Source organism: Erpetoichthys calabaricus, chromosome 7 (assembly GCF_900747795.2).
Source record: "Erpetoichthys calabaricus chromosome 7, fErpCal1.3, whole genome shotgun sequence".
In the NCBI taxonomy this organism is placed as follows: Eukaryota; Metazoa; Chordata; class Cladistia; order Polypteriformes; family Polypteridae; genus Erpetoichthys; species Erpetoichthys calabaricus.
The window spans coordinates 172,695,894-172,722,899 of NC_041400.2; the positions used below are offsets into that span (position 1 = coordinate 172,695,894).

The following is a 27,006-nucleotide window of genomic DNA, read 5'->3' on the forward strand; positions in this document are numbered from 1 at the left end:
AAGAATGATCCACCACTTCCCTGTTCTGATTTAAGAACAGCAAAAGAAAATTATAATAGCAACATGCTATTAACACTAGGTGGAAGAGTGCAAGTCAATTTAATTTCTTTTATGTAGGACGTTTCTTTTAGTAAAGACCAAGTGCCCTTGGACAAGCTGTCAGCTAAAAAGCAACAACAAAAATGATTAAACAATAAATGTCCTTTTCATATAGTTATGAACACAGAGAATGTGAACATTACATAGTGTACTTGTTTAGGGCTGTATAACACAATTGGTGAGGAGTGGAACTAGACACCTACAGGGACAAGGGTTCAAAACACTTTTGTGTTTATTGTGTTATCATGATTAGGCCGGGTAAAAATATCGATTTTCTGATTAATCATTATTTTTCATTTATATAATTCAATATCAATTCTTAAAAGTATGAAGATCAATCTTGTGAATCTCTTATCCTGCTCAATTACTATACAGTATGTAGATTTTTGCTTATCTTTTTTCATTTAAACAATTCAATATCAATTCTTAAAAGTCTGAAGATCAACCTCGTGAATCTCTTATCCTGCTCAATTACTATATGTAGATTTTTACTTATCTTCGTTTTTGGCATCCAATCCAGTAGTTGTAGCTAATGCGCTGTGATGTAGCGGGTCCATAGCTCAAGTCAAAAAGGCCACTTTTTAAATAAATAATCGCCGCCTTCGTGGCTTAGGGAGGGGGCGTGGTAGTGTGGAGGGAGCGGTTCCCGGGTAAATTTGTGACGTTGGCGGTCCTCACTTAAGTGCACAGGTGAGGAGTCGTCCGCATCCGTAATTGATGCTGGGAGCTGCTAATTGTCACACCTGATCCACGTCCCTGTGATAAATAATAGAAGCGCGAGGCAGCTAGGAGAGGAAGGAAAGAAAAAAGAAGGAAAGAAAAAAAACAGAAAAAGACGAATGGAGGTTACAGGAGTAGAAGAAGAAGGCAGGAAGCAGGGAGGAGAAAGCCGCTGCATGAACGAGCGAAGGTGCAGCTGAGCAGTGAGCCTGGGTGTTTTGCCGGCACCCCGGGAGCAGTTGGTAGTGGTCGTTCCCGCTGAGCATTAGTGAAGAGCGGGAGTGACCGGACGGAGGATGGCTCACCGCATTAGGCCGAGAAGGCAGCGGGAGTTGGGACTTGGGTAGTGAAAGCCCCAGCGTGAGCGCCTGGGTCGCTTGGGAGCCCAAGTCACGGTCTGGTGAAGCCTACTGGAGCCAGGGATCGGAAAGGCGAACAGACCAGCAGAAGGCGGCAGAAAGAAGGTCAGCTGCAGGTAGGGTGGCTGCCCTGGTGCATAGCCTTGACGGGAGAAGCAGAGGGGTCACCAGTAGAAAGGCACCGGGATCTGTTTGTAAAAGGACGGCTTCCAGCCATTATTTTAACCTCGAGTTTTAAAAAGGATTTTTTTTCTATTGTGTTTTTAACCTCCACGTGTTCACTTGTTTTTATTGGATTATTTATTTGAAGAGTTTTGAAGCACTGCACTATTTATTTGAACATTGTTTTGTAGATTTTTAAAATAAAAGCACTTTGCACATTTTGCACCATCCCCTTGCTTCATTATTGTGCCTCACTGTGTAGCTCATCGGTGATATTACCGATGGTGTTGGGTTCAGAGCTCCAAGAAGGAAGATGGGAGCATGGAGCAGAACCCGCATCGTCACATGCATTTTACTATCTTGCATAAAATAGTTTATCCTCTGTAACTGAAATCAGATTACTACAAATTCATATGGTGCATCAGTAAAGAACAACTGGATAAAAGCAAAGCCATAGGTAAACAGTGAAACTCTAATGTTAATCATTGGTGTAACATAACAAATTGAGTATTTATCCTGATGTCAAGCATAACACGTAATCTCAATTGATGTCCAAACAAGTACAGCCTAAATCTACACTGGAGATGGCATTGAGCTCCAAGCTTCTTTTTAAATCTATAGCAGTTTTTATAGCAGCTAAAGATCAAAGAACCTACACCACTGTTGAAAATTAGGGCTTTGGACAAACAGGCTTTTGAACTGCGGTATGCTATACCAACCAAAAAGCTATTGAGTGAAGTTATTGTATTGAGGCATTGCCACATCTCTCAGGTCAGCAGAGAGAGTAGCCACAATTTGCAACAGTGGAATATCCAGGGCAGCAGATTCCTATGTGACAATCAAACAATCCTACATGACATTAAAAACAGCTGGGCACATGTGGCAGAAGTGTTGCAGACAAGTGCACTGCATGCCAGTCACACTGGAAGCAACCTTGCTGCCTATATACAGAGCTACTGAGCAACTCTCTTTTGTTCTCCATTGCATGACCACATCAATCACAAGTTAGTATGCTGGCAAGTCCAGTAAATGAGTCACGTGACTAGCTGTACTGCTATGGTGAAAAAAAAGTTTGCAACGCACCTCACCTGGTAAAGCAAGCAGGTAATTGTTGAATTTTTCAGAGCAGCCTGCAATACAAAAGTGAGTATGTGTGCAAAGCAGCTGACTTGAAATAGCTCCATAAGAGTGGTGTTATAGGTCATGACGGCCAGTTCTTTTTTTTTTATGTTCCATTCATTCAATGCTGCTGTCAGAAAGTATCAGCTCTAGCTCTAGCTCTAGAGCCTCATTTTACAATGTTTCCTGTTTGTCTGAAGACTGTGAGGACACATGATCAAGACTAAGGAATCCATTCCCAGACGGGTTTATCCATTCCCGGGAATTCGGGAATCACGCATTTCATTCTCGGGAATCCCGGGCATGACACAGTGCATGGGCATCTCACATGTGAACTGTTTTAAACGATCGACACTTATCTATAATAATAAAAGGCAAAGCCCTCACTGACTGACTGACTCACTGACTGACTGACTCACTCATCACTAATTCTCCAACTTCCCGTGTAGGTGGAAGGCTGAAATTTGGCAGGCTCATTCCTTACAGCTTACTTACAAAAGTTAGGCAGGTTTCATTTCGAAATTCAAAGCGTAATGGTCATAACTGGAACATATTTTTTGTCCATACACTGTAATGGAGGAGGCGGAGTCACGTATCGCGTCATCACGCCTCCTACGTAATCACGTGAACTAAAAACAAGGAAGAGATTTACAGCACGAGTCACACGCGGGAACGAAGGTAAATGACGTTAATTTTTGACTGTCTTTTAATGCTGTGTAAGCATACATATTAACACATGTGCAATTAAACGTGTGCATTTACGGGGTGATTTCTCAGGCTTAAAAGCTCGCCTTTTATCAAACGCGGGAACAAAGGTAACTGACGTTGTTCACTGTCTTTTAATACTGTGTAACCATACATATTAACACATGTGCAATTAAACGTGTGCATTTACGGGGTGATTTCTCAGGCTTAAAAGCTCGCCTTTTACTAAAAAGGTAAATGCAAAACTATTTTCAATCAGTTTATTGAAACGCTCCCGTTAAGGATTGCAATAACATATTCGCGAGATAAAAGAACGAAGTAGGGGGAAATGGAGGAAGAGCCGCAAACAGCGAACAGCAAAAAATTAATTAAACAATTGACAACGGAGCGACTTAAGCATACAAGCATGTTCATAAGGGAAACAAAGCACAGTGTAAAATGTAAGTTTAAATTAAGTTTATAGAAACGCTCCCGCTGCGGATTGCAATAACATATTCGCGAGATAAAACTTTAATGAGAAGACACGAGGTATAAACGAACCACACGCCGTGGCGCAACGTTAGGGGCAACAGTTTCAACCATTCTATGATCTGCTTCTCGCAACTGAAAGACGGCACATGGCGGATGTTAGCCGACTTGCTGACCGCAACGTTAGGGGCTTCAACTATGGCGCTGACGCCACATCTCAGTGCCAACACTTTGCAGACTGTACTTAAAAGACACGCCCTCCTCACTGGACAGTTAAAAAGACCAATCAAAGTAACGATGACATCAAGTATTACCCAATCAAAAGTAGGAAAGGAGGCATCTTCATAAAATGCGTGTGGGATGATTTGCATGAGACGCTGCTTTAAAAAAAAAATTATAAAAAAAATACGGGATAAATCCCGTCCAGTATTGATTCAAAACGGGACGCGCAATTTCATTCTCAAACGCGGCACCATTCCGTATTTTAAAGGACGGGTGGCAACCCTACAGTGCCAGGTAACCACCCATACAATCACATTGTGATTCAGACTAGGAATGCAATGAATGTAATTACCCCGATTTACATACAAGGCGAAAGTCTTGCAACATTCAAAGATGATGGTTTGGGATAAGTACACCATACAACATAAAAGAGCTTATGAAGCCTTGAACCGAAAAAAGCAAGATCTCAGAGATCGTAAAAAAAAAAAAAAGGAGGTAATGTCGTTTTACTCGCTGTAGATTTTAGTCAAACATTACCAGTTATTCCACGAGGGAGACCAGCAGATGAACTCAACGCGTGTTTAAAATCCATGCTTCTCCCACGCTCGGTTATATGTCGCGTGTTCTCGGGTAGGTGCACCAAAAAATGTATACATTTAAGCATGTAATGGGCAAACAAAAAATGAGGTATACCCGAAGGCACTGCAGTAGTACTTAATGTAACTTTACTTCTTAAATGTTAATGTTTTACTGTTTAATAATTTATACGCTTCTTATATGTTGTTCAAATTCTTTTATCAAAATACCACTGACAGCGCAATGCACGATAACATGGAGTGAATACACCATACGCATCCGCCCACGGCTGCCCTGCTGTGCGCAGATAGGAGTTGATTCTACAATAAAATAAAATAAAGATAAAAAGAGTAAAACAATCATCACCCATAAAGCGGATAGTAGACGTGACGTACTATATGTGTACCACATTTCAAGTGTATAGGTGAAACGGTTTGCGAGCTACAGGTCATTTAAAATCCTGGACAGACACACAAATTGCCACGGTAGCAAATTACAGAAGAAGATTTTACTGTTTAATAATTTATATTTATATGAAATGTGCTTCTTATATATTACTTCATATTCTCATATGATAATGATGTTAATGTTTATATTGATTTCTGTGTTATTAAAACTGCATGTATGTGTGTATATGTATATATATATATATATATATATATTATATATATATATATATATATATATATATATATACTAGCAAAATACCCGCGCTTCGCAGCGGAGAAGTAGTGTGTTAAAGAGGTTATGAAAAAAAAAGGAAACATTTTAAAAATAACGTAACATGATTGTCAATGAAAGCCCGTTTCAGTCAGTAAGTCTTATGTGTGTGTTTATGTATGTGTGTATATATATATGTAGATGTGTATATGTAGATATGTATATATATGTATATGTATAAATGTTTATGTGTGTGTATATATATATATATATATATATATATAAAAAAGACAGCAACAGTTATAACAATGACAACACAATTACATTGACAATCATGTTACGTTATTTTTAAAATGTTTCCTTTTTTTTTTCATAACCTCTTTAACACACTACTTCTCCGCTGCGAAGCGCGGGTATTTTGCTAGTTTATAATAAAACTACTGCAATATGTTGACACAAATAAAAGACTAACCTTATCGACAAGCAGTACTTGCTGTCATATAAGTGCATGTATCTTTAGTTGCGGTATTAAGAACGTAGAAAGCACAACGTCCTCACAAGTGGCGCAGTGGTAGTGCTGCTGCTTTGCAGTAAGGAGACTGTGGAAGATTGCGGGTTCGCTTCCCGGTTCCTCCTTGTGTGGATAGCGCTTTGCGTACTGAGAAAAGCGCTATATAAATGTATTATTATTAACGTGTCCAGCTTGCGGTCGTCCAGGCAAGAACGCACCTTCATGCAGAGTACTCCAGCCACTAAGAAAGCATGCTCTGCCTCCACTGAAATAGGCGGTACAATCATCAGATACTGATACACTTGTTCTAAACAACGCCCGTGCTTGCCGTTGCTCTGAAACACCGCCATTTCAGCTTTTACTGATGCATCCAGTTTCTTGTTATCATTCTGTGATGGCAAGTTTCTTGGCACAGATAATGCGGATGCAACAGACTGATGCATTGCAATTTCAAGTTGCTGTTGAAAGCTGTTGTCTGATGAAGTGCAAGCTGTAGCAATGGCACCACCTTAATTATTTTCAACTATAACTCTGTTATTTCTTGATCGATTTTTACACGCTATATAAGCGAGCTTGGCCGTTCCCGTTTTCCCGGGAATTACAGCAGTTTCATTCCCGGGAATCGGGAGCCCGGGAATGGATTCCCTACTCAAGACTGATTAGCGTGACTGCTACAAGTAAGCAACTGAAGATATTCACTGAAGATATTTATAGAAAGACACAAGTCTTCCCTCTGTATCTTCAATTTCAACCAATTCAAGACTATTTTCAATGTCCAATAGGGGAATAAACTTGGCTAACAGTTTTGTTGAAGGGTGTCTACATGGAGATTCATAACACACAAATAAGTTACTCAATAACATTTATTATTTAAGTAGCAATATTTGATAATTTTATAATATTATTTGCAAGACGATATAAATGCTTTATAAAGTAGATGCCATTGCATTGTATTAAAACAAGGACCCCGCCGACACAAAATGTATGGACTCTGATATGGTGATAAATACGTTAAATTATAGTGAATCTTGCATGAGTGCAGTGCTGTGAAAAAGTTTTTTGTTTTTTATTTAAAAAGAGCAATGATATTTTGTTCCATATCTTCCAAATGATGTTAACTGCTCATTACTAATCAAATATTTCTTCTTAAATGTCATTCAATGCTTATGCATATGTTAAGAAATCACTATGTAGACACCCTTCAAATAAAGTGTTACTGAAATTTGTCACATTATATTAATGTTCTCTGTGCAGTTAAGTAATTTCTAAAAAAGCCATCACTTCAAAAATATCAGTGCATGCTAATTCAGTCAAGATAAAATCGATATAGAATCGGGGCATTGTGAATCTGAATCGAATCGAATCGGGAATCTGTGCTAATACCCAGCCTTAATCATCATCATATCACTTAACCTGTTCACATGAAGAAAATATTTTTAAAAGTGTCATATATGTAATGGTATAATAAAGTATCAATTCAGGTTTCTCCATTTTGGTTTGTGTAAAATGTAGTCAATTTAAAAACATCACTATCACTCATTAACTGTGCTTATGCCTACGTTAACTGTAAAATTCAGCATTCAACATTTACTTTATACACAATCAGATAATGTAAGACACTTAAAATTGTAAAAAAGTAAATAAAAATAAAACAATGCTCGCAATGTAGTGAAACTAAAGCCCCCATCACACTACATGACTTTTCCAGCAATTTTCAGTGGCAGACTTCATTTACACAATCTTAGCAAGTCAGGGACAATAGTGGTGCACTCCTCTGACCAGCAATCATAGTTTGATATTTCCAATGGCCCACTGAGACTGATTTGCATCTCGTCCTGGCTAAAATCAAACCGTTTTCATTTTATGTTAAGCCATACAGACAGGCTCATGCATGTGTGACGGAAAGAGTGGAGAGCTAATGAGCATTCACTCAGAAGTACAAAGCATGAAACGCAGTCACAAGTAAACCGAGAAAGTGCAAACAGAAAAGAGACGCATCTGTCTGATGTCTTGTATTTGTCGTACCATAAACAAAAGTAATTGAAAAAGGAAAATAAAAGGGTTGAAACTGCAAATGAAATTGCTATACCTGGAAAGCCCTTGTGCAGGCACTATCATGAACAGGCAACATGTTAGCAGCTGTCAGAATGAAGTAAGCTCACAATGCTTTGGAAAGGGGAAACTGTGTTGAAAGGTTGGCACTGAGTCGTGCGATTTGTTATCTCCTTGGGATTACCTGTGTTGTAATCTGAAATTCTCATTAAATTAGAGTGTACTCACACTAGGCACATTTGTTCACCATCCATATTCCCCCACTGGCCTGCACTCACACTGCGCTTTAATGTTCTGGGCCCAAGCACGCTTTTGTCATCACCATGCGACGTTGTGTAAAGCCAAATCATGATCTGAATACGGAGTGACAGCATGCATGTCAAAATCATTTTCCTTACTTTGTGTTTTTTTGGAGTCATACAAGGCAGAATAACACTCTACCCTCTTACAGATTTATTGATTGTGCAGCACAACATTTTTCTGTTAATCGTGCTGCACGTACAATGAGATTTTGATGGAGACAAATGATGTTATTGGAGGCAGCTTCTTGCCAACTACAATTCACATTTGTCTGTAAGGTGAGAATAAAAACTTGCTTTTAACTCAAATGGTATGGAATGAGACATCTCATCACTGACATCACGTCTGTTTTCTGTGCTTAGGCACGTTTAGTGATCACACTGTTCCAGAATATCCTAAGTGGACCTGGGCACTGAGCGATCACACTAGTCAAATGACCTAGACTTTGAGGGGTTACATACGGACAAACTTACATGGGCACATAACAAAATGCTAGTGTGAGTACACCCTAAGCATCCTACTTCTCCCAAGGTCTTGCAATGTGCACATTGCTTGACATGGAATTATATTTCATTATACACAAAAGTAAAATAAATAAATAATTATGTACCAGATATTAAAGGACAGAGAAACTAAAATAGAAATTGCTAGAGAAGCCAAAATGAACAGCAAGCATTTTTTTCAGTACTACTCCAGTAAAAAGATATATCTTATGATTTCACTTTCAAAGTGCAAAAATGAAAGAAATATGGATTTAGTTGTGTTTAAAACAACAATTACAAAGACAACATGTCAAAGTCATTAAAGGCAGGGGTGCCAGTGATGATCGGAGATACTGCAATAACTGTATGTTTTGGTTCCAATCACAATAACAAAATGCACCATAACATGCTGAAATCCAATTATGGGTCACAGGGGACTGGAGACTATCCCAGAAGTCAGGAAACAGCACTGAACTGGGTGCCAGTTCATCATCGGGCTGATTTACGCTCACACAGGGAATCACAAATTAACTTAACGTAACTTGCTCAGTGTATATTTAAGTAATCAAAATCTTAAGCTCAGGAAAAAAACAGGTCACCCTGCTATATTAAATACCCAAATAAATTGGTATAAGCATTTGAAAAGTAGACAGAATCTTTTAGGCATATGGAACTTTATTTTTTTTTTTATCAGAGTATAGCATCAAGTCAATGAACTTCTGGGCTATTAATCTGGTCAGTTAAAGTTGCAGAGGGGGTTGTTAATCAGTTTCAGCTGCTTTGGTGTTAATGAAATTAACAACGGGTGCACTAGAGGGGCAACAATGAGACGACCCCCAAAACAAGAATGGTTTCAAAGGAGGAGACCACTGCCATTTTTCCCTCCTCATCTTTTCTGACTGTTCTTTCTCTAATTTTGCATGTCACTACTGGTAGCATGAGGCCATACCTGGACCCTACAGAGGTTGCACAGGTAGTCCACCTTTTCCAGGATGGCATATCAATACGTGCCACTGCCAGAAGGTTTGCGGTGTCTCCCAGCACAGTCTCAAGAGCATGGAGGAGATTCCAGGAGACAGGCAGTTACTCTAGGAGAGCTGGACATGGCTGGAGAAGGTCCTTAACCCATCAGCGGGACTGGCAAGGAGGAACAGGATGTGCACTGCCAGAGCCCTACAAAATGACCTCCAGCAGGCCACTGGTGTGAATGTCTCTGACCAAACAATCAGAAACATATTTCATGAGGGTGGCCTGAGGGCCCTGTGCTCACTGCCTGGCACCGTGGAGCTCAATTGGCATTTGCCATAGAATACCAAGATTGGCAGGTCCACCACTGGCACCCTGTGCTTTTCACAGATGAGAGCTGGTTCACCCTGAGCACGTGACAGACGTGAAAGGGTCTGGAGAAGCCGTGGAGAACGTTATGCTGCCTGTAAGATCGTTCAATATGACCGGTTTTGTGGTGGGTCAGTGATAGTTTAGGAAGGCATATTCATGGAGGGACGCACAGACCTCTACAGGCTAGACAACGGCACTGTAATAAAAAAGGTTTTCTCTGTAACAGGAGAAGGGATGAAATAAAGGAGTAAGGGGGGGGGGGGTTGGTCGCTTCAGTGCAAAACCAGCTACAAAGATTGGAATGTTTGGGATGATAGCGAAAGAATGTGCAAAAACTTGCTTCTCATAAAGAGTTTCAGAATGTTATGGGAGTACAGTCAAGGCCATGTACTTGTTTTTCACTTCGAGGGGCTTCATTGCAAGCAACGCTTGTTATTGTGTGTCTTCTGATACTAGGCACCATCTCAGTGAGGGCCAAGTAGAAGAAAAACAATACTGCGTCCCGTGGAAGGGTGTGTGCTGAAACTGATCACTTCTGTATACACTGCTTACACGTAAGCCATTTTGGGTAAGGACACTCAATTAGTATATAAGGGAAGGTTCCGCCCTCAGTTTCTTCGGAAGCTCAACCGTGGGGAACGTGCACACCGCCCGGTATTGGACCAGGCTCACGAGTTGATCCTCTGACGAGACTGACACGCGGGCTCCCTCAGTCTACTGGTCTAGGATGATGGCTCTGGGTCTTTTGATATTACTGTAAGTATAGTATACAGTAATCCCTCCTCCATCGCGGGGGTTGCGTTCCAGAGCCACCCGCGAAATAGGAAAATCCGCGAAGTAGAAACCATATGTTTATATGGTTATTTTTATATTGTCATGCTTAGGTCACAGATTTGCGCAGAAACACAGGAGGTTGTAGAGAGACAGGAACGTTATTCAAACACTGCAAACAAATATTTGTCTCTTTTTCAAAAGTTTAAACTGTGCTCCATAACAAGACAGAGATGACAGTTCTGTCTCACAATTAAAAGAATGCAAACATATCTTCCTTTTCAAAGGAGTGCAAAGCAAGCAGTCAAAAAAAAAATCAATAGGGCTTTTTGGCTTTTAAGTATGCGAAGCACCGCCGGTACAAAGCTGTTGAAGGCGGCAGCTCACACCCCCTCTGTCAGGAGCAGGAAGAGAGAGAGAGAGAGAGAGAGCCACAGAAAAGCAAAGTCAAAAATCAATATGTGCCCTTTGAGCTTTTAAGTATGCGAAGCACCGTGCAGCATGTCCTTCAGGAAGCAGCTGCACACAGCCCCCCTGCTCACACCCCCCTACGTCAGCGCAAGAGAGAGAGAGAGAGAGAGAGAGAAAGTAAGTTGGGTAGCTTCTCAGCCATCTGCTAATAGCGTCCCTTGTATGAAATCAACTGGGCAAACCAACTGAGGAAGCATGTACCAGAAATTAAAAGACCCATTGTCCGCAGAAACCCGCGAAGCAGCGAAAAATCCGCGATATATATTTAAATATGCTTACATATAAAATCCTCGATGGAGTGAAGCCGCGAAAGGCGAAGCGCGATATAGCGAGGGATCACTGTAATTCATATATCTGTATTAATGTAAGTCAATAGTATAAATCATATATCTTTATATATATTACTGTAAGTCAATAGTATAATTCATATATATATATATATATATATATATATATATATATATATATATATTACTGTAAGTCAATAGTACAATTCCTATATCTGCATGTATATTGCTATTATATTGTATGTAACTGATATTATATTTGAACAAGTAAACAATTGAAGTATTGGACCTTTCCTCTATGATTCTTGCCTGCTTATTTTCTGTTAAAACCTTTGAACCATTTTCCCAAACTAAAACAGGCACCTTGACTGCCATTAGGTATCAGGATGAAATCCTTGGACATACTGTCAGACCCTATACTGGTGCAGTGAGTCCTGGGTTCCTCCTGGTGCACGACAATGTCCAGTCTCATGTGGCGAGAGTATGCAGGCAGTTACTGGAGGATGAAGGAATTGATACCATTGACTGGCCCCCACACTCGCCTGACCTAAATCCAATAGAACACCTCTGGGACATTATGTTTCGGTCCATCTGATGACACCAGGTTGCACCTCAGACTGTCCAGGAGCTCAGTGATGCCCTGGTCTAGATCTGGGAGGAGATCCCCAGGACACCATCCATCGTCTCATTAGTAGCATACCCCCCACCCCCCAACGTTGTCAGGCATGCATACAAGCACATGGAGGCCATACAAACCTACTGAGTACGATTTTGAGTTACTGCAATGAAATTTCGGCAAAATGGACTAGCCTGCCGCATCATTTTTTCACTTTGATTTTCGGAGTGTCTATGAATTCAGCCCTCTGTAGGTTGATCATTTTCATTTCCATCAAACGATGTGGCATTCTTTCATTCCTAACACATTACCCATTTCATATCAGTAGAGATATCCAACATGATTATTTTTCCCATTGAGATCTGATGTCTTTTCAAAGTGTTCCCTTAAGTTTTTTGAGCAGTTTATTTTTAAGCCACGCTGATTTGCACTGTCCAGGGCTGTTGTCTGCTTTGCACCCATCGCTGCCAGAACAGGCTACAGCCCATGCGACTCAGAACTGGATTAAGCGAGTCTGGGAATGACATGACAGTTTGAAACCTGATTTGTCCCAAGGAGATGCAGGAGTCAGGCCTATCCCAGCAGCATCAGACATACAAGGACGACAGGGTGTCGATTCCTTTTATGTTCACCTACGGAGAGCTGATCAGCAGTCACCATTTAATCTAATGCACAAATCTTTGAGGTAAGCGAGGGAAACCCGAGTACACAGAGAAAGACTCACAAGGACAAAGGGTATGCAATGACCACCCAGACCATGACTGAGCCTAGAGCTGAATTTAGTCTTCAATGAGTCAACACACAGCTCTGCCTTCAGACACTATTATTATTTTAATTGGGTTGAGTGTAAAAATAATATTATTATTACTATTTATATAGTGCTTTTCCAAACTACTCAAAGCACTTTACATAGACAGGGGGGAAACTCTTCCACCACCACCACCACCAATGTGTAGCATCCACCTTGATGATGTGATGGCAGCCATTCTTATATCAGTAAGCTCACCACAGTGTTAGTTATTAGGTGATGAAGAGATGAGAGACGGCCAATAAGAAACGGGATGATTAGGGGGCCAGAATGACACGGTCGTGATGGGCAATTTAGCCAGAGCACTGGGGTACACCACTCTTTTCGAAAGATCCACAGGGATCTTTTAAGACCGATGAGAATTGGGACATCGGTTTTACTTCTCACCTGAAGCATGGCACCCTTTTTTTTTTTTTTTTTTACAGCACAGTGTTCCCCCATCATGGCACTGGGACGTTGGAAGCCACCTACTGATCAACACCTCTTCCAGCAGGGTCGCTTGCGGCCATCTCAGCAGCACTGGGTGCAAGGACAATAACCAACTCTGAATGGAGTGCCAGCCCATTGGCAGTGAAGCTCACTCACACACTTTATTTTCTCCAGAATGATTTACAGTATCCACAAAACTTAACATGAACAGTTTAGCAATGTGGGAAGTAAACCTAGGAAGTTAGATGGTATAACTACATTAATGCACAAACTCTACCCGTTACACTCACAAATTATAAATTCAACCCACTCTGCTGCTAAACACTATGCCACAACAACCAAAAATTGTATTATTATTTGTAAACCTCACTGGGCAGGCAGCATGTCCAAGAATGTAAACCACTGGGATTGACGTAATAGGATTTTGCCTGAAGAAGGAGCCCGAGTTGCCTTGAAAGCTTGCATATTGTAATCTTTTTAGTTTGCCAATAAAAGGTGTCATTTTGCTTGACTTCTCATTGCAGCCACTGGGATTGTAAGCCACAGTGATGTCGCGTATAACCCCCACACTGCCTCAGTGTTAAAGTCACTCAGTCGGGCTGCTGGTGCTTCATCTGTAAACATACGGAAACGATTATATTATGCACCTGTGACCATGACTATGGTTAAGCAGGTTCAAAAATGGATGGTTGGACCTGCGACTTGTTGGTAGTTTACTATAAAATACATGAAAGCCCAAGCCCTTGAATTACATTTACATATTTAACTGATGTCTTTATCCAAGGTAACTTAAAACATTTATGATACAATTGGTTCCATTTCTTTGGGGTTTCCAATTGGAATACAGGCAGGTCAAGTGACTTGCTCATGGTCACAAAGTATCAGTAGCAGGATTTGAACACACAGCCTCAGGGTCTGAGGTCCATAGTCTTAAACCACTACACTAACTTAAATTTTGTGACTCAGGAAACCAAAGCTACCTGTGACCATAACCAAGATAAATCAGGTTCAAAAATGGATGGCTGGACCAGCGACTTGTGGGTAGGTTAGAACACGTGAAAGCCCAAGCCACTAAATAAAAGTGCATCAAGAAAGCAAAACCTCGACACTCTTATTAAAACCTAAAAATGTCCTGCTCTAGATTTTAAGTTATACTGATACCGCGAGTTTTTGGTTTTAAACCATTAATTAACAACAAGTGGGGTTTTCTGTAAAATGTACGATGTGTGTGGTCGTTAACAGGGATTTGGGGACAGCGGCTCCTGACGTCCCGTCCCGGGACCCTCGCAATAAGATTTAATTCTCCATTCGTGTATTCGGAACAATAAGGCCACGGAAAATGGATAATAAATACAGATGGGGTCCTCTTTATAAAACACGATCACTGGAATAATATTAAAGTTGCAGATCAGTTCAGACAGATAGATACTTTATTAATCCCAAGGGGAAAATCACAAATCAATGGCCATTTTAATATTTTTAAGGAGAATGGAAGTGGTTTCTCTGCGCGGATTGTATTATTATTATTATGTAATATGTATGTGCATTACATATTGATGTGTAAACGCAAACACGCACATCAACCCACCCCGGTTTTTCCACACCAACTCCGTCCACACTTCTCGGTCAGTCTGCGTGCCGTCACTCGAGCAGCTGCAGCATCTTAACAATGTTAACCCCCTGCCCCCCGGGACGCGAGCCGTTCGTTTAAAGGAATTATCCCACCTTAATTCTGACTATAAAAGCTTCAAACGGAGCAAAAATGCAACAAACACCCAAAAGCATTTACAACGGACAACAAACATGTTTTTCCTTGTTTTTGCTTACCTGGTGTAAACAACACGGGATGCACATTTTCTCAATCTGATCCTTCTAACGTCTCCGATACGTGTTTTGGAAAAGTGTAAAGGTGAAAAATAAAATCCAGGAAAGAAGAAGAGCCGTGCGAAGGAACAAACCCTCTCAAGTCCGTTGGACGGTCACTTTGAGGAAAAGACCGCGGCGCGGTGATGGCGCTCCGCCACTGCTGGAAAGACCGGGCGGACACGCAGGCGCGACAAAACAAAAAGGCTGCGCCTAAAAAAAGCACCTCTGGAAAGGACGGAGGAAAATCCGAGCACTGTCCACCTTCAATCTCATCGGTGTCCCGTCGATGTGTGGTGTTAAAACACCACTGCCGCAGAAAATCCTCCAACAGCAAATGGCAGTACCTTCCACACTCTGCTACTGGTATGAATCCAAGTGTGCGAATTATTTTCGCATATTTTCCTCCCTCAAACCACTTCCGTTTTCGTCAGTTGTTTAGGTCGTTCCGGTTAAAGTAGAAGAATTCCGCGCAGTTACCTATTGGCCTTTGCGTACTAATGTCAAAACCCATAAAGTATAGCAGATGCTTTCAATCGCGAAAAGAAAAGCACAAAAAGACAGGATCGTTTTCAATAGTTAGCTACATTTATTTGAATTCAGTCACATGACATGATTATACGTCTCATATACCAATATTACGCTCTTTTATAGGAGAGAGGTTCTCTAGATTTAACAGCGTCCACTGCAAGGGTTCCTAAACCTTTTTAAGCCAAGCTTCCCCTAAAATTTTGTACCGCCTAGTCCGCCCATTGGGCCCCCACTTCTACTGATATAACGCAGTACTGCGAATCAATATCTTGGAATTTAGTTTCGGCTAACAACAGAGCTATTTATTCAAAGCAAATGCTCAACTATAACCGAATATTGGCAGAGTTTACTGTACCAGTCAAAAGTTTAAACACATCCAGAGTTTTCAAGTTCTTAATAGAATTTTTTTATCAATATACCATTAAATTCATTTAAACAAAAACCTCCAAGACATTACTAGTGTTTTACTGTTGTTGCTTGAAATGACTGATTAATATTTTTCTCATAGCCTATGTCTGCAAAGCCTCATTTTCAGCAGCCATTCCTACAGTGTCCTAATGGTCAGCTCCTTTAGCCTTATCCTTAATTAGTCAGTTATGGATGCTGACCATAAGCCGCATTTCCAGTCAACTTCCATTCAAAGTCTGCATTCTTCTGCTTGTTTTAATCTTTTCCTTTTATCTGCAAGTGTCAGATATGGCTTTGTCTTTGAAACACTGAAATGTATTGTGACGTGTCTTGCCATTGCATGGGCTATAGGGAAGGGAAGCAGTGTTGGGGTGGAGTCTTGAGGGAACCCTGTTTGTAAGGGCTTGGGGCACCTCCCTAGAGAGAGATGAGTGACAGGGATCTGGGTTAATTAATGGGGCGTGATAAAAAGGGGTGTGTGGCCGGAAGTTTGAGTTGGAGGCTGGAGAAAGTGAGGAGAACAGTATAAGGTGTAAAGAAGGGAAGTAACTGTTTTGAGAGTAAGAGAGGTAGATAGGACGAAGGTGATTAGTCTTTGTTATTTTGGAGGTGTCCCCGTGACCCAGACAACGGGCGGCTGTAGGGCACCGTTTATATCATGGCAGATTGAATAAAAAGCCAGTCGGCATTTTGGAAGACTTCCCCGGACAAGCGGCTCCTGAGTGTGTTATTCGACGGGACGTCACAGTATAAAAAATGTCGTCATTTCTACATGGTATGACAAAATGTAAGTAAATACCATCCATCCATTTTCCAACCCGCTGAATCCCAACACAGGGTCACGGGGGTCTGCTGGAGCCAATCCCAGCCAACACTGGGCACGAACCAATTCCGGGCAGGGTGCCAACCCACCACAGGACACACTCAAACACACCCACACACCAAGCACACACTAGGGCCAATTTAGAATCGCCAATCCACCTAACCTGCATGTCTTTGGACTGTGGGAGGATACCGGAGCACCCGGAGGAAACCCACGCAGACATGGGGAAAACATGCAAACTCCACGCAGGGAGGACCCGGGAAGTGAACCCAGGTCTCCCAACTGCGAGGCAGCAGCGCTATCCACTGCGCCACCTGTAAGTAAATACCCATTAATGAAAGTCTGCAATGTGCACTTTAATTGCATTTGAAATGTCAGTCAGTCATTCTCCAACCCACTATATCCTAACACAGGGTCACAGGGGTCTGCTGGAGCCAATCCCAGCCAACACAGGGCGCAAGGCAGGAACAAATACCTGGGCAGGGCGCCAGCCCACCGCAGGGCACACGCACACACCCACACACCAAGCACACACTAGAGACAATTTAGGATCGCCAATGCACCTAACCTGCATGTCTTTGGACTGTGGGAGGAAACCCATGCAGACATGGAGAGAACATGCAAATTCCACGCAGGGAGGACCCGGAAAGTGAACCCATGTCTCCTAACTGCGAGGCAGCAGCGCTACCAGTGTGCCACCATGCTGCCCGCATCTGAAATGTTTGATTTGTAATTGCAAACTGTGGAGCAGAGGGGTGAATCAAGAAAAAATGTGTCTTTCTCCCAAACAACATGGATGACAGTGTAGGCTGGAGTCCTGGAGAAAACCAACCTACAAGTATATTAGATTAGATTAGATTAGATACATTTTATTAATCCCATGGGAAATTAAAAAACAAAATCTACACAAAATCTAAAATTACTTGCAAATGACATAATCCTGTCTAGACATGGCACTACGCACTGAACAGCTCCGTTTCCAGTCATAAAGCTGAAGTGTCCCAATCAGTGATTGTTTATCAAATGTTTTTGCAACATTACACAATGCTGGAAGAAGATAAGATAAAGACAGGAAAAGAAATTGGGGCATACATAGTCCCAGAAAGTGTCTCCAGGGCTCCCATAATTACCCGTCTAGGTCCTGACTAGATATCACAATGGAGGTTTCCAATGCAGTGGCAGACAATTTACAAATAGAGCAAGTTCTCAAGTCTGGAAAAGTGAAGTTGTCAAGAAACCAGTCGGTCCATAGCTGGATGCAAAATGGACTCTGCCTCTTTAAATTCAGCAGCCAGGAATTGAAAGGCATACATTTATTTATTTAGCAACTCTTATCCAAACCATGTTATAAATCACAAGTGTATAAAGACAAATACCAAGGCAACCATGCAAGTGGTTGCTAAGGTACAGCATCAGTAATGCCTAAATGTCAGAATACATCAGAGTTTAGCAGAAGGTTTAACAGACCAGTCTTCACGAGGAGAGGATGAGCTGGAAGTGAAAAGCATAGAAAGTGGTCCATCATGGAAAGAAAAGTAGCCTAGAGAGGACCACATATCTGGAAGGGAAACAGAGAAGTCATACTTTAGGTATAAGGAGTTAGGCTACCTGTCCATACTGCAAGACCAAATCATGTCTGTTTAGTAAGCCACGAGCCGAATAATCGGCTGGTAGTTCTTCAAATGAGAGCTGTATAAAACATTTTTTATACTGTGGCATTATTTTGTGAAAATTTTGAGCAGTGGCCTCTATAAATGTATATAATAATAATTGTTTTAATTTATATAGTGTTTTCTCACTACTCAAAGCACTTTACATAGTGAGTGGGGAGCCACTTCAACCACCACCAAGGTGCAACATTCACCTGCATAATGCAAATGCAGTCATGTTTTGTGCCAATAAGCTCACTACACATTAGCTGTTAGGTGGCGAGTGGGTGGGAGAGATAGCCAATTAGAGACAGGGAATGATTAGGGGGTGTGAGAGACAGCCGGAAGAAGGACCGGTGGGGAGAGGGTACGCAAAGGGCATTATCTCCACCAGAATGCTATACTGTATGGCAATCCCCCTGGGTTGCAGCAGTGTCCTGGATTTCCACAGGGCATCATGGGACTTGGAGTTCTTGGACTCAGCCCTGTTGGGTACCATGGGTGCCACCAGGGGGTGCTGCAAATTGTTTTCAACTTGTTTCTGGTTTTAACTACATTTCTTATCTCATGGTCCTCTTCCTGCCTTCCTGCAGAATACCATGTGACTGCTACACATTGGTAGTGGTGGTTGAAGTGTTTTCCCTACTACTGTATCATATAAAGCATTTTGAGCAGGTTAGAAAAGCGTTACATACATTTAATCACTTTTATTAATTAGTATCTCTGCTTACCTGTCAAAGACAGGTAATAGGATACATTAAAAATGTGTGATATCTTTTGCCCTACGTGTACCCTCAATGTTGCTCCTACGCCTTTCCTTGGTATCCCTGTGTGTTTCAATCTCTCTTGCCCCGCACTTTCTCTCTCAATCACGTTTCCGTAAACCCTGCTTCTCAGAGTAAGTCATTTCGAGGCACCTTGAGTCTCCTCCTGTCTATTTTTTGACTACTACCAATGGTAGACGGGTTTCCATTACCCATTGTGAAAACATTGTATCCTTACAAATAGTTCTAGTCTTTGAAGGTGATGTGGGTTGCACCTTATTACTATTTAGCGTCCCAATGTGGCTAGGTTAGTTGCATTTTTCCTATCAATCGTATTCATATAATTCTTGTTTCTCAAACTATGTCATTACGAGGTGCATTGGTCTTATTACCAACAATGGTAAACGGACAACCATTACCTGCTGTGAAAACATCATTCGTTGTCTTGCAAATATTTCTCAATTTTGAAGGCCACTCAGGTTGTGCCTCATTACTATTAAGCAACCCAACATGGCACGTTAACGTACTCACTTTGTTGTCATTGAAATGCTCCATTTTAACTCCTTTTTGAAGTTCACATCCCTAAAGAGCCATGTCATTATCCCTATCACTGAGCCTCTTATTATTATTATTATTATTATTATTATCATTAAATTAACCAATCAGACATTAGCCAAATTGACCAATCAAATTGCTCAGATGGACTGAACACAAACACAAACAGCAGCATTTTATTATGTACAGGTAGCAGATAGATATATTATTATAGTTTAAAAGGCATGAATTCATACCTTTCAGTATACAGTATTTTCTTTTTAAATCTCAATTAAACATTGCATAGTTTATTTGTGCAATAATTTGAAATCTCTCATTTTATATAAAAAAAACCTTGGGACGAGATAAGACATTACCTTCTCAGAATGACAAAAGACACTTTCACATCCCACGAGACTAGACTTTGTGCCAAGAGATTCAACCACGCCCGGGGCCGGAAAAAGACAAAGAGTAGATGACAAAGAAGAAAGACAAAGAGTAGATGACAAAGAAGAACGTTGTAAAGAATTAAAAAATGTTGGCATGATACACATACAGAGGAGGTTAGAGATAATGGAAGTAGGAAAATTTGAAAGTCTCAAAAAAAATAATAGTAAAGATGCATTAGCGCAAACAAACGGAAAATATTACTCAGTGAAATAACGGAACAGCGAAAAGAGATCAAATAGTGATTGAGAAGAGAGACAAGGCAGTGAGACAAAAGGACAGCTGCTGTACAGGCTTTTAAACATTCGAAGCACCGCACAAGATGCAGATCACGCGGCATGATGGCAGCAGCAGGAACCCAGCAGCTGATCGAGCAAAGAGGAGGTAAAAAAAAAAAAACTGTATTTGTCTCCCATTGTATCACCATTTAAGAGGGGGTTTCACAGGAGCAACCGCGTCTCCTGGAGTGTGTTCACAACGCGAGCGACAGAGACGCAAAGTGGCAGGCACGTAGCACAGGCCAGGGGGTTTGGCGAGTAAAGCGAGCAGTGGGGAACCCCCTAGTAATGTATATAAAATGCTAAGATCTGTCCATCTGTCACACAATTACTTGTGAACTAATGGGGCTAGACCCCAATCTTGGCCTTAATTGAAAGCCTGCGACTTGATATGTTCTGCAGATTAAAAAAAATTTAGATAGCATCAACCTGGTGGCCATGACCTGTAGTCGTGTGTTTATAGTATAAGATGAACGCTGTATAGCGCCCGACCCAAAACAGATTGGCCACGGGAGGCACGTGTAAAATGAATAAACTGTTTATTATTCTTCAGCTGGAGGGCACGTCTTCCCCATTATCCCTAAAGCCACAACACAGTCCCAAGCACAGTATACAAATACCACCAAGCACTCTTCTTCTCTCTCTGGCACCACCACTCCTCCCAGGCAACCTTGTCCTCCTCCACCAGACTCTGGCTGCCGAGTGGTGGTCGCTCCTTTTATAGTTCACCCGGAAGTGCTCCAGGTGCTTGATCACCGAGTTCCAGCAGCACTTCCGGGTGTGATGGATATGCTGCCCACACGGGCTCAGGAGTCCCAAACATAGCACCCCCTGGCGGTGCCTGCGGGACCCAACAGGGCTGCACTCAACTCCAATTCCCATGGAGCCCTGTGGGAAACCGAGGCATCACTCCAACCCAGGGGGGCGGCCATCTAGCGACCAGGGGGAGGTATTGCACTGTCCAGGGCTACTCCCCCTGGATATAGTGTGCAGGGGCATCCCGACTGGGCATGGACCCCGGCCGCCTGCCACAATGGCAAAGAGATCAAGAAACCAAATAACAGCCGACATAATGGTAGAAAGAAAAAGAAGAACAGTGACACCTTTATCAGTACGCACACAATTTTGTACTAGTCAAACCAGAATCTCATGGCCCAGTGATGAAGATCAAGAAAGAATAAGCAGACAAGACGCTGAAGCACATACATAAGCAAGGCACAATCCTGAATTTTCCCTGATATGCTCTTAAAGCTGAAAAAACTTTAGGTTGCAATAACCTGGTGACCACTTTACTGGTTGCCAGAAAAGTTTATTGTATGAAAAACCTCATCCCTGCAAGTCCATCCTTTTCTGATCCTCCGGGGAATTAAGAATTCATAATCAGGTGCAAGTATTCTGTTCCTTGATCGCTGAATTTAAATAAAGTTCAATAAAGGACGTCAAAATGATCTGATGTTGTGTATTTACGGCAAAATGATCACAAAACCAAGTGATGACCACCATAGTGGAGGAGAGAAAAAAAAAAGAGTCGTGACATCTGCTGAGCGTCAAGCAAATGCTGGAGGTGGGGGAGTGTAGCACAGGTGTTGGAGGTGGTTAGGTGGTCAAGCAAAGCAAATAAAAAAAAATAATTTTCTTTGAGTGCTCCTAGTACTACAGTGTTATACCGTGTTAGCCATTATGGATGTAGTGAGAAGTTAAGCAAAATGACCCCTTTTATTGGCTAACTAAAAAGATAATATGCAAGCTTTCGAGCCAACTCAGGCCCCGTCTTCAGGCAAGTAACGTAATACGGAGACTGGAATTCCCTGTGTTTATATAGACACCAGGACAGATACAGCATTGGAAAAACTTTAAGTGAGATGTCTTAGATGTAAAAAATTAATAGACCTCTCCAGGCTAAGATAGCAAGAAAGGAGAACAATGTATAGTCAAGATCGTTTGATAAGATAACTGTCCAACAAAGTCTTTTTGAAGCTTCTGATGGGTTTTTCAATACAATGTGGATCTGTAGTCAGGTTGTCTGAGTCAGTCCGAGAGATTCAAACAATCCTCATATCTGGCCATAAAACTTTTGTCTCTATTTAAACCATGTTGTAATGTGTTAAATTGTAGCATGAGTTTAACTTTCAGGGCTCCTGTAGGACACAAAAGTAAGCTTCAGTTCTTTGCAGTTTCGGCACAATTGTCTAAAGAGTGGAATCCCTTTGCTGCATAAAACAGACAATGGAATGAGATAAGAAGCATTGTTTACCTGAAACTAAATATCTTCTGTCCGGAAAGAGAGTTTCAGATACAAGAGCATCAGATTTCACAGTTTCATAAGGGCATCTTTATTTAGCTACCTAAGATCTGTGTCACTCATTCATTTAAGAGTGCTCTTCACTCTTTCAAAAATGACACATCCAGCATCTGAAGCAGACTAATTCAGAACAGTACTTTAAGGTCAAAAATCACATATTAATGAGAGGCAAGTCAGGCAGCAGTCGGAGGGCAGAGTTTCTTGGGGCCTCATTGGGTTTTTTAAGTCATTACTTCTATGTCCCGTTATGCATCTGTTGTTTAAGACTGCTTCCTCCACCACCACCCCACTTTTCACACGTTGTCTGTAACCATGGGGTATATAAAATTATGCCTGTTTCACTGTGACAAGAAGTGCTAAAGAGTGAATTAGTAGGATATGCTAGATTCCTTTTACTTGGAAACAAAACATTATAACTCATACAAGCAAATGAAAGTAACACAGCAAGAGCAATAGTATGCTTCAGAAACAATCCATGAAAAATGGCACACAACCCCCACTTGACAAACAGAGCCATACATCTAAAGATCCCCAGCAGGACATCAGTTCCATGTGCATTATGGAGAGTGAGGTCTAGCCTGTGTGTTCCAACAGTGCTCACAGTAGCAGCAAATAAAACATCCATCCATTTTCCAACCCGCTGAATCCGAACACAGGGTCACGGGGGTCTGCTGGAGCCAATCCCAGCCAACACAGGGCAGGAACCAATCCTGGGCAGGGTGCCATCCCACTGCAGGACACACACAAACACACCCACACACCAAGCCCAATTTAGAATCGCCAATCCACCTAACCTGCATGTCTTTGGACTGTGGGAGGAAACTGGAGCGCCCGGAGGAAACCCATGCAGCCACGGGGAGAACATGCAAACTCCACGCAGGGAGGACCCGGGAAGCAAACCCGGGTCTCCTAACTGCGAGGCAGCAGCACTACCACTGCGCCACCGTGCCGCCCCGCAAATAAAACAGAACTCTTATAATCCTGTACTGAAGACCTGCTTCTGCTTTGGTCATTCCAGTCGTCAATTTTACAACTTGCTCAAACTAATTCTGCATCTTTTGGTCCAAAAATTTGAGGGGAGTTCAAAAAGCTCATTCACTTTAATAGAAATTAATAATAATTCTTTGCATTTATATATTGCTTTTCTCACTACTCAAAGTGCTTAGCAATTGCAGGTTAAGGGCCTTGCTCAAAGGCCCAACAGATCAGAGATCCTTTTGGCATTTTACAGGATTAGAACCGGCAACCTTCCGATTGCCAGTGCAGATCCCTAGCCTCAGAGCCACCACTCCGATAAAAGGAACTAAAAAAAATAGTAAGTAGCTTTCCTCTTGACATCAGGGATCATGTAAACAGTTTAATTCCTGAGAACCCCAAAATGGGTTACTTCTACATGCTTCCTAAAATCCACAAAGAAGGGAACCCAGGAAGACCTATAATCTCAGGAATTGGCTCCCTTACAGAAAATGTTTCAGGTTGGGTGGAGCAGATCCTTAAACCCCTCACCCGTAACACAACCAGCTACATCCAGGACACCACTGACTTCTTAAAAAAACTGTCTGCTTTAGGCCCCTTACCTGAGGGAACCTTACTGGCCACAATGGATGTTGAGGCACTTTACACTAACATCCCCCATGATGATGGCATATTGGCATGTGAAATGTACCTCAAACAACATGATTTACCCACAAAGTCAGTAATAGAAATGATAAAATTCACTCTGACACATAATCTATTCTCTTTTGGACAGGATTGCTACTTACAACAAATGGGGACTGCAATGGGATGTCGGTTTGCACCTCACTATGCAAATCTTTTTATGGCAAAATTGGAGGAAGATTTCATGTCAATGTGCATCGTAAAACCAATGTTGTATCTCCGTTACATAGATGACATCTTCATAATCTGGACTGCCAGTGAAAAGGACCTCCTCCATTTTCATAATCAATATAATTGTTTTCACCCCAACATAAAGCTGAAGCTGAATTACTCAAAAACAGAAGTCAGCTTCCTTGACACCACCGTTCAACTGAAAGACAACACCCTTGTAACTTCTATTTTTCACAAACCGACAGACAGACGGACCTACCTGAAAAATGATAGCTTCCGCCCCAAGCATATAAGGCGCTCCATTATTTTCAGCCAAGCAATACGGTACAATCGTATTTGCTCAGACCCAACAGACCGGGATCAACAACTGCAGGAGCTCAGACAAGATTTCATCAAACAAGGTTACACCCTGAAAACAACAGACACTCAAATAAGAAGAGCTACTGCCATACCCAGAGACAACCTTCTGGAATATAAAAACAAAGACAACAAGGATCGCATCCCCCTTGTTGTCACCTACAACCCACATCTTGAAACACTTCGAAAAATTATAAAAGAACTTCAGCCAATACTAAACAATGACCAAACACTGAAAAATGTATTTCCTGAACCTCCCCTCCTGGCATACAGACAACCACCAAACCTTCAACAATTAATTGTCCGAGGCTCCCTAAGTGAACCAACAGAAAATGGCACATCTCCATGCCTACAGAAAAGATGCAAAACATGTGCCCACATCTATGATACAGACCGTATAGTTATACCACACTGCCGACTCGAACATCACATCAAGGGATCATTTTCCTGCAGATCATCTAATGTAGTCTACCTAATTTTCTGCATGAAATGTCCTGACACTGCACTCTATGTGGGAGAAACTGGACAAACACTCCGCCAGAGAATGAACTTACACAGGTTCCACATTAAACATGGCAACACAGATGTTCCTGTGGCGGCCCACTTCAACAGCCATGGACACTGTGAGAAGGACTTTAAGGTCACAGTGCTTATGGGCAACTTCAAAACACAGCAAGAGAGAAAAGAATGGGAAGTTAAACTCATGCTAAAATTTAATACTTTACAACATGGATTGAATAAAGACAAGAGTTTTTTGGCCAGATATGAGGATTGTTTACATCTCTCAGAATGACAGACAACCTGTCTACAGACCCACATTGTTTTGAAAAACTCATTACAAACTTCAAAAGACTTTGTTGGACAGTTATCTTATCCAGAGATCTTGACAATACATTGTTATTTTCTCTCTTGCTAAATTAACCCTAGCCTGAATGAATCTATTAATTTTTTACATACAAAATCTCTCATTTAAATATTTACCAATGTTGTTTCTTGTCCTAGAGTGTGTACATAAACATAGGAAACTTCAGTTTCTGTATTACATCTTGCCTGAAGAAGGGGCCTGAGTTGCCTCGAAAGCTTGCATATTGTAATCTTTCTAGTTAGCCAATAAAAGGTGTCATTTTGCTTGGCTTTTCTCTAAAGCGATAGTCCTGAAATTTCCACATAATTGCCTCCAACCTTAATGCACATTTGCAATCTGTGGATTCTTTTATCAAAACGTCCCCAAAAACCATTGTTTTTCAGCTTTTCCAGCTCTTCCTTCACTGCCTTGATCATGTCTTCTCAATCCTCTTTGCATTTTACCACAGATGTTGGCCTTGATTTTGGTGAAGGGCCGAAAGTCACAGGGGGGTCAGGTCAGCTGGGTAGGATGGGGCATCCAAAAGGTTGATCCCAGAGGAACCAATGAAGAGGATGGTCTTGGTGGCCAGAAATGCATGAGAGTTATCATGGTGAAGAAACCAGTGGCTCAACTTGCACTTGGGGTGAGCCCTCTTTAAGATTTTGGCAAACCTCAGTTAAACATTTCTTTGTGCAAATGTCTGAAACCAGAAAAACATTTTTACACAGTTCTCTGAGCCGACGCTTAGTCGACAAGATGATCTTCCAGCTTCTTGAAGCCTTCTGCTGCTGATAAACCACAATGAAAATGTAGAAGCACATGAGCATTCATTCCTTATCAGAGAAATTTAGTCACCCGGACATGGAAAGATACTTGAGATTACTATGTTACACCCAAGCACAGATAGAGTCTGGACAGTTTTCTATGTTACGCCCGGGCACAGATGGACACCAAATGGGTTTATTATAGTATGCCTGGCCACTGACAGATGCTGGGCAGATTACTTTTTTTATGCACCCATCCCAAAAGGACACTGGCTGCTGGATAGTTTTTACGCCCAAGCTTTCAGACTCCTTAACACCATGCTGCCCCCTGGGATCTTCCACAAGGCCTCAACCACCTCTAAAAACAGAACTTTTATACATGCGAGCCACTTTCCTGCAAAGACAAGTGTGCATGTAGAAAAGAACTGAAAATCTCATACTGACATTTAAGTAT

The 27,006-nt window shown here is 41.6% G+C and overlaps 1 protein-coding gene across 1 annotated transcript in view; it reads right to left on the reverse strand.

The window, feature by feature from the left end:
• Positions 1-15,438, reverse strand: part of serinc5 (serine incorporator 5) — a 114,362-nt gene extending 98,924 nt beyond the window's left edge. The window contains exon 1 of the mRNA XM_028805727.2: positions 14,983-15,438. Coding sequence (XP_028661560.1) covers positions 14,983-15,009 — 27 coding nt within the window. The 5' untranslated portion in view covers positions 15,010-15,438. The remainder of the gene's footprint in view (positions 1-14,982) is intronic.
• Positions 15,439-27,006: the final 11,568 nt, after the last annotated feature.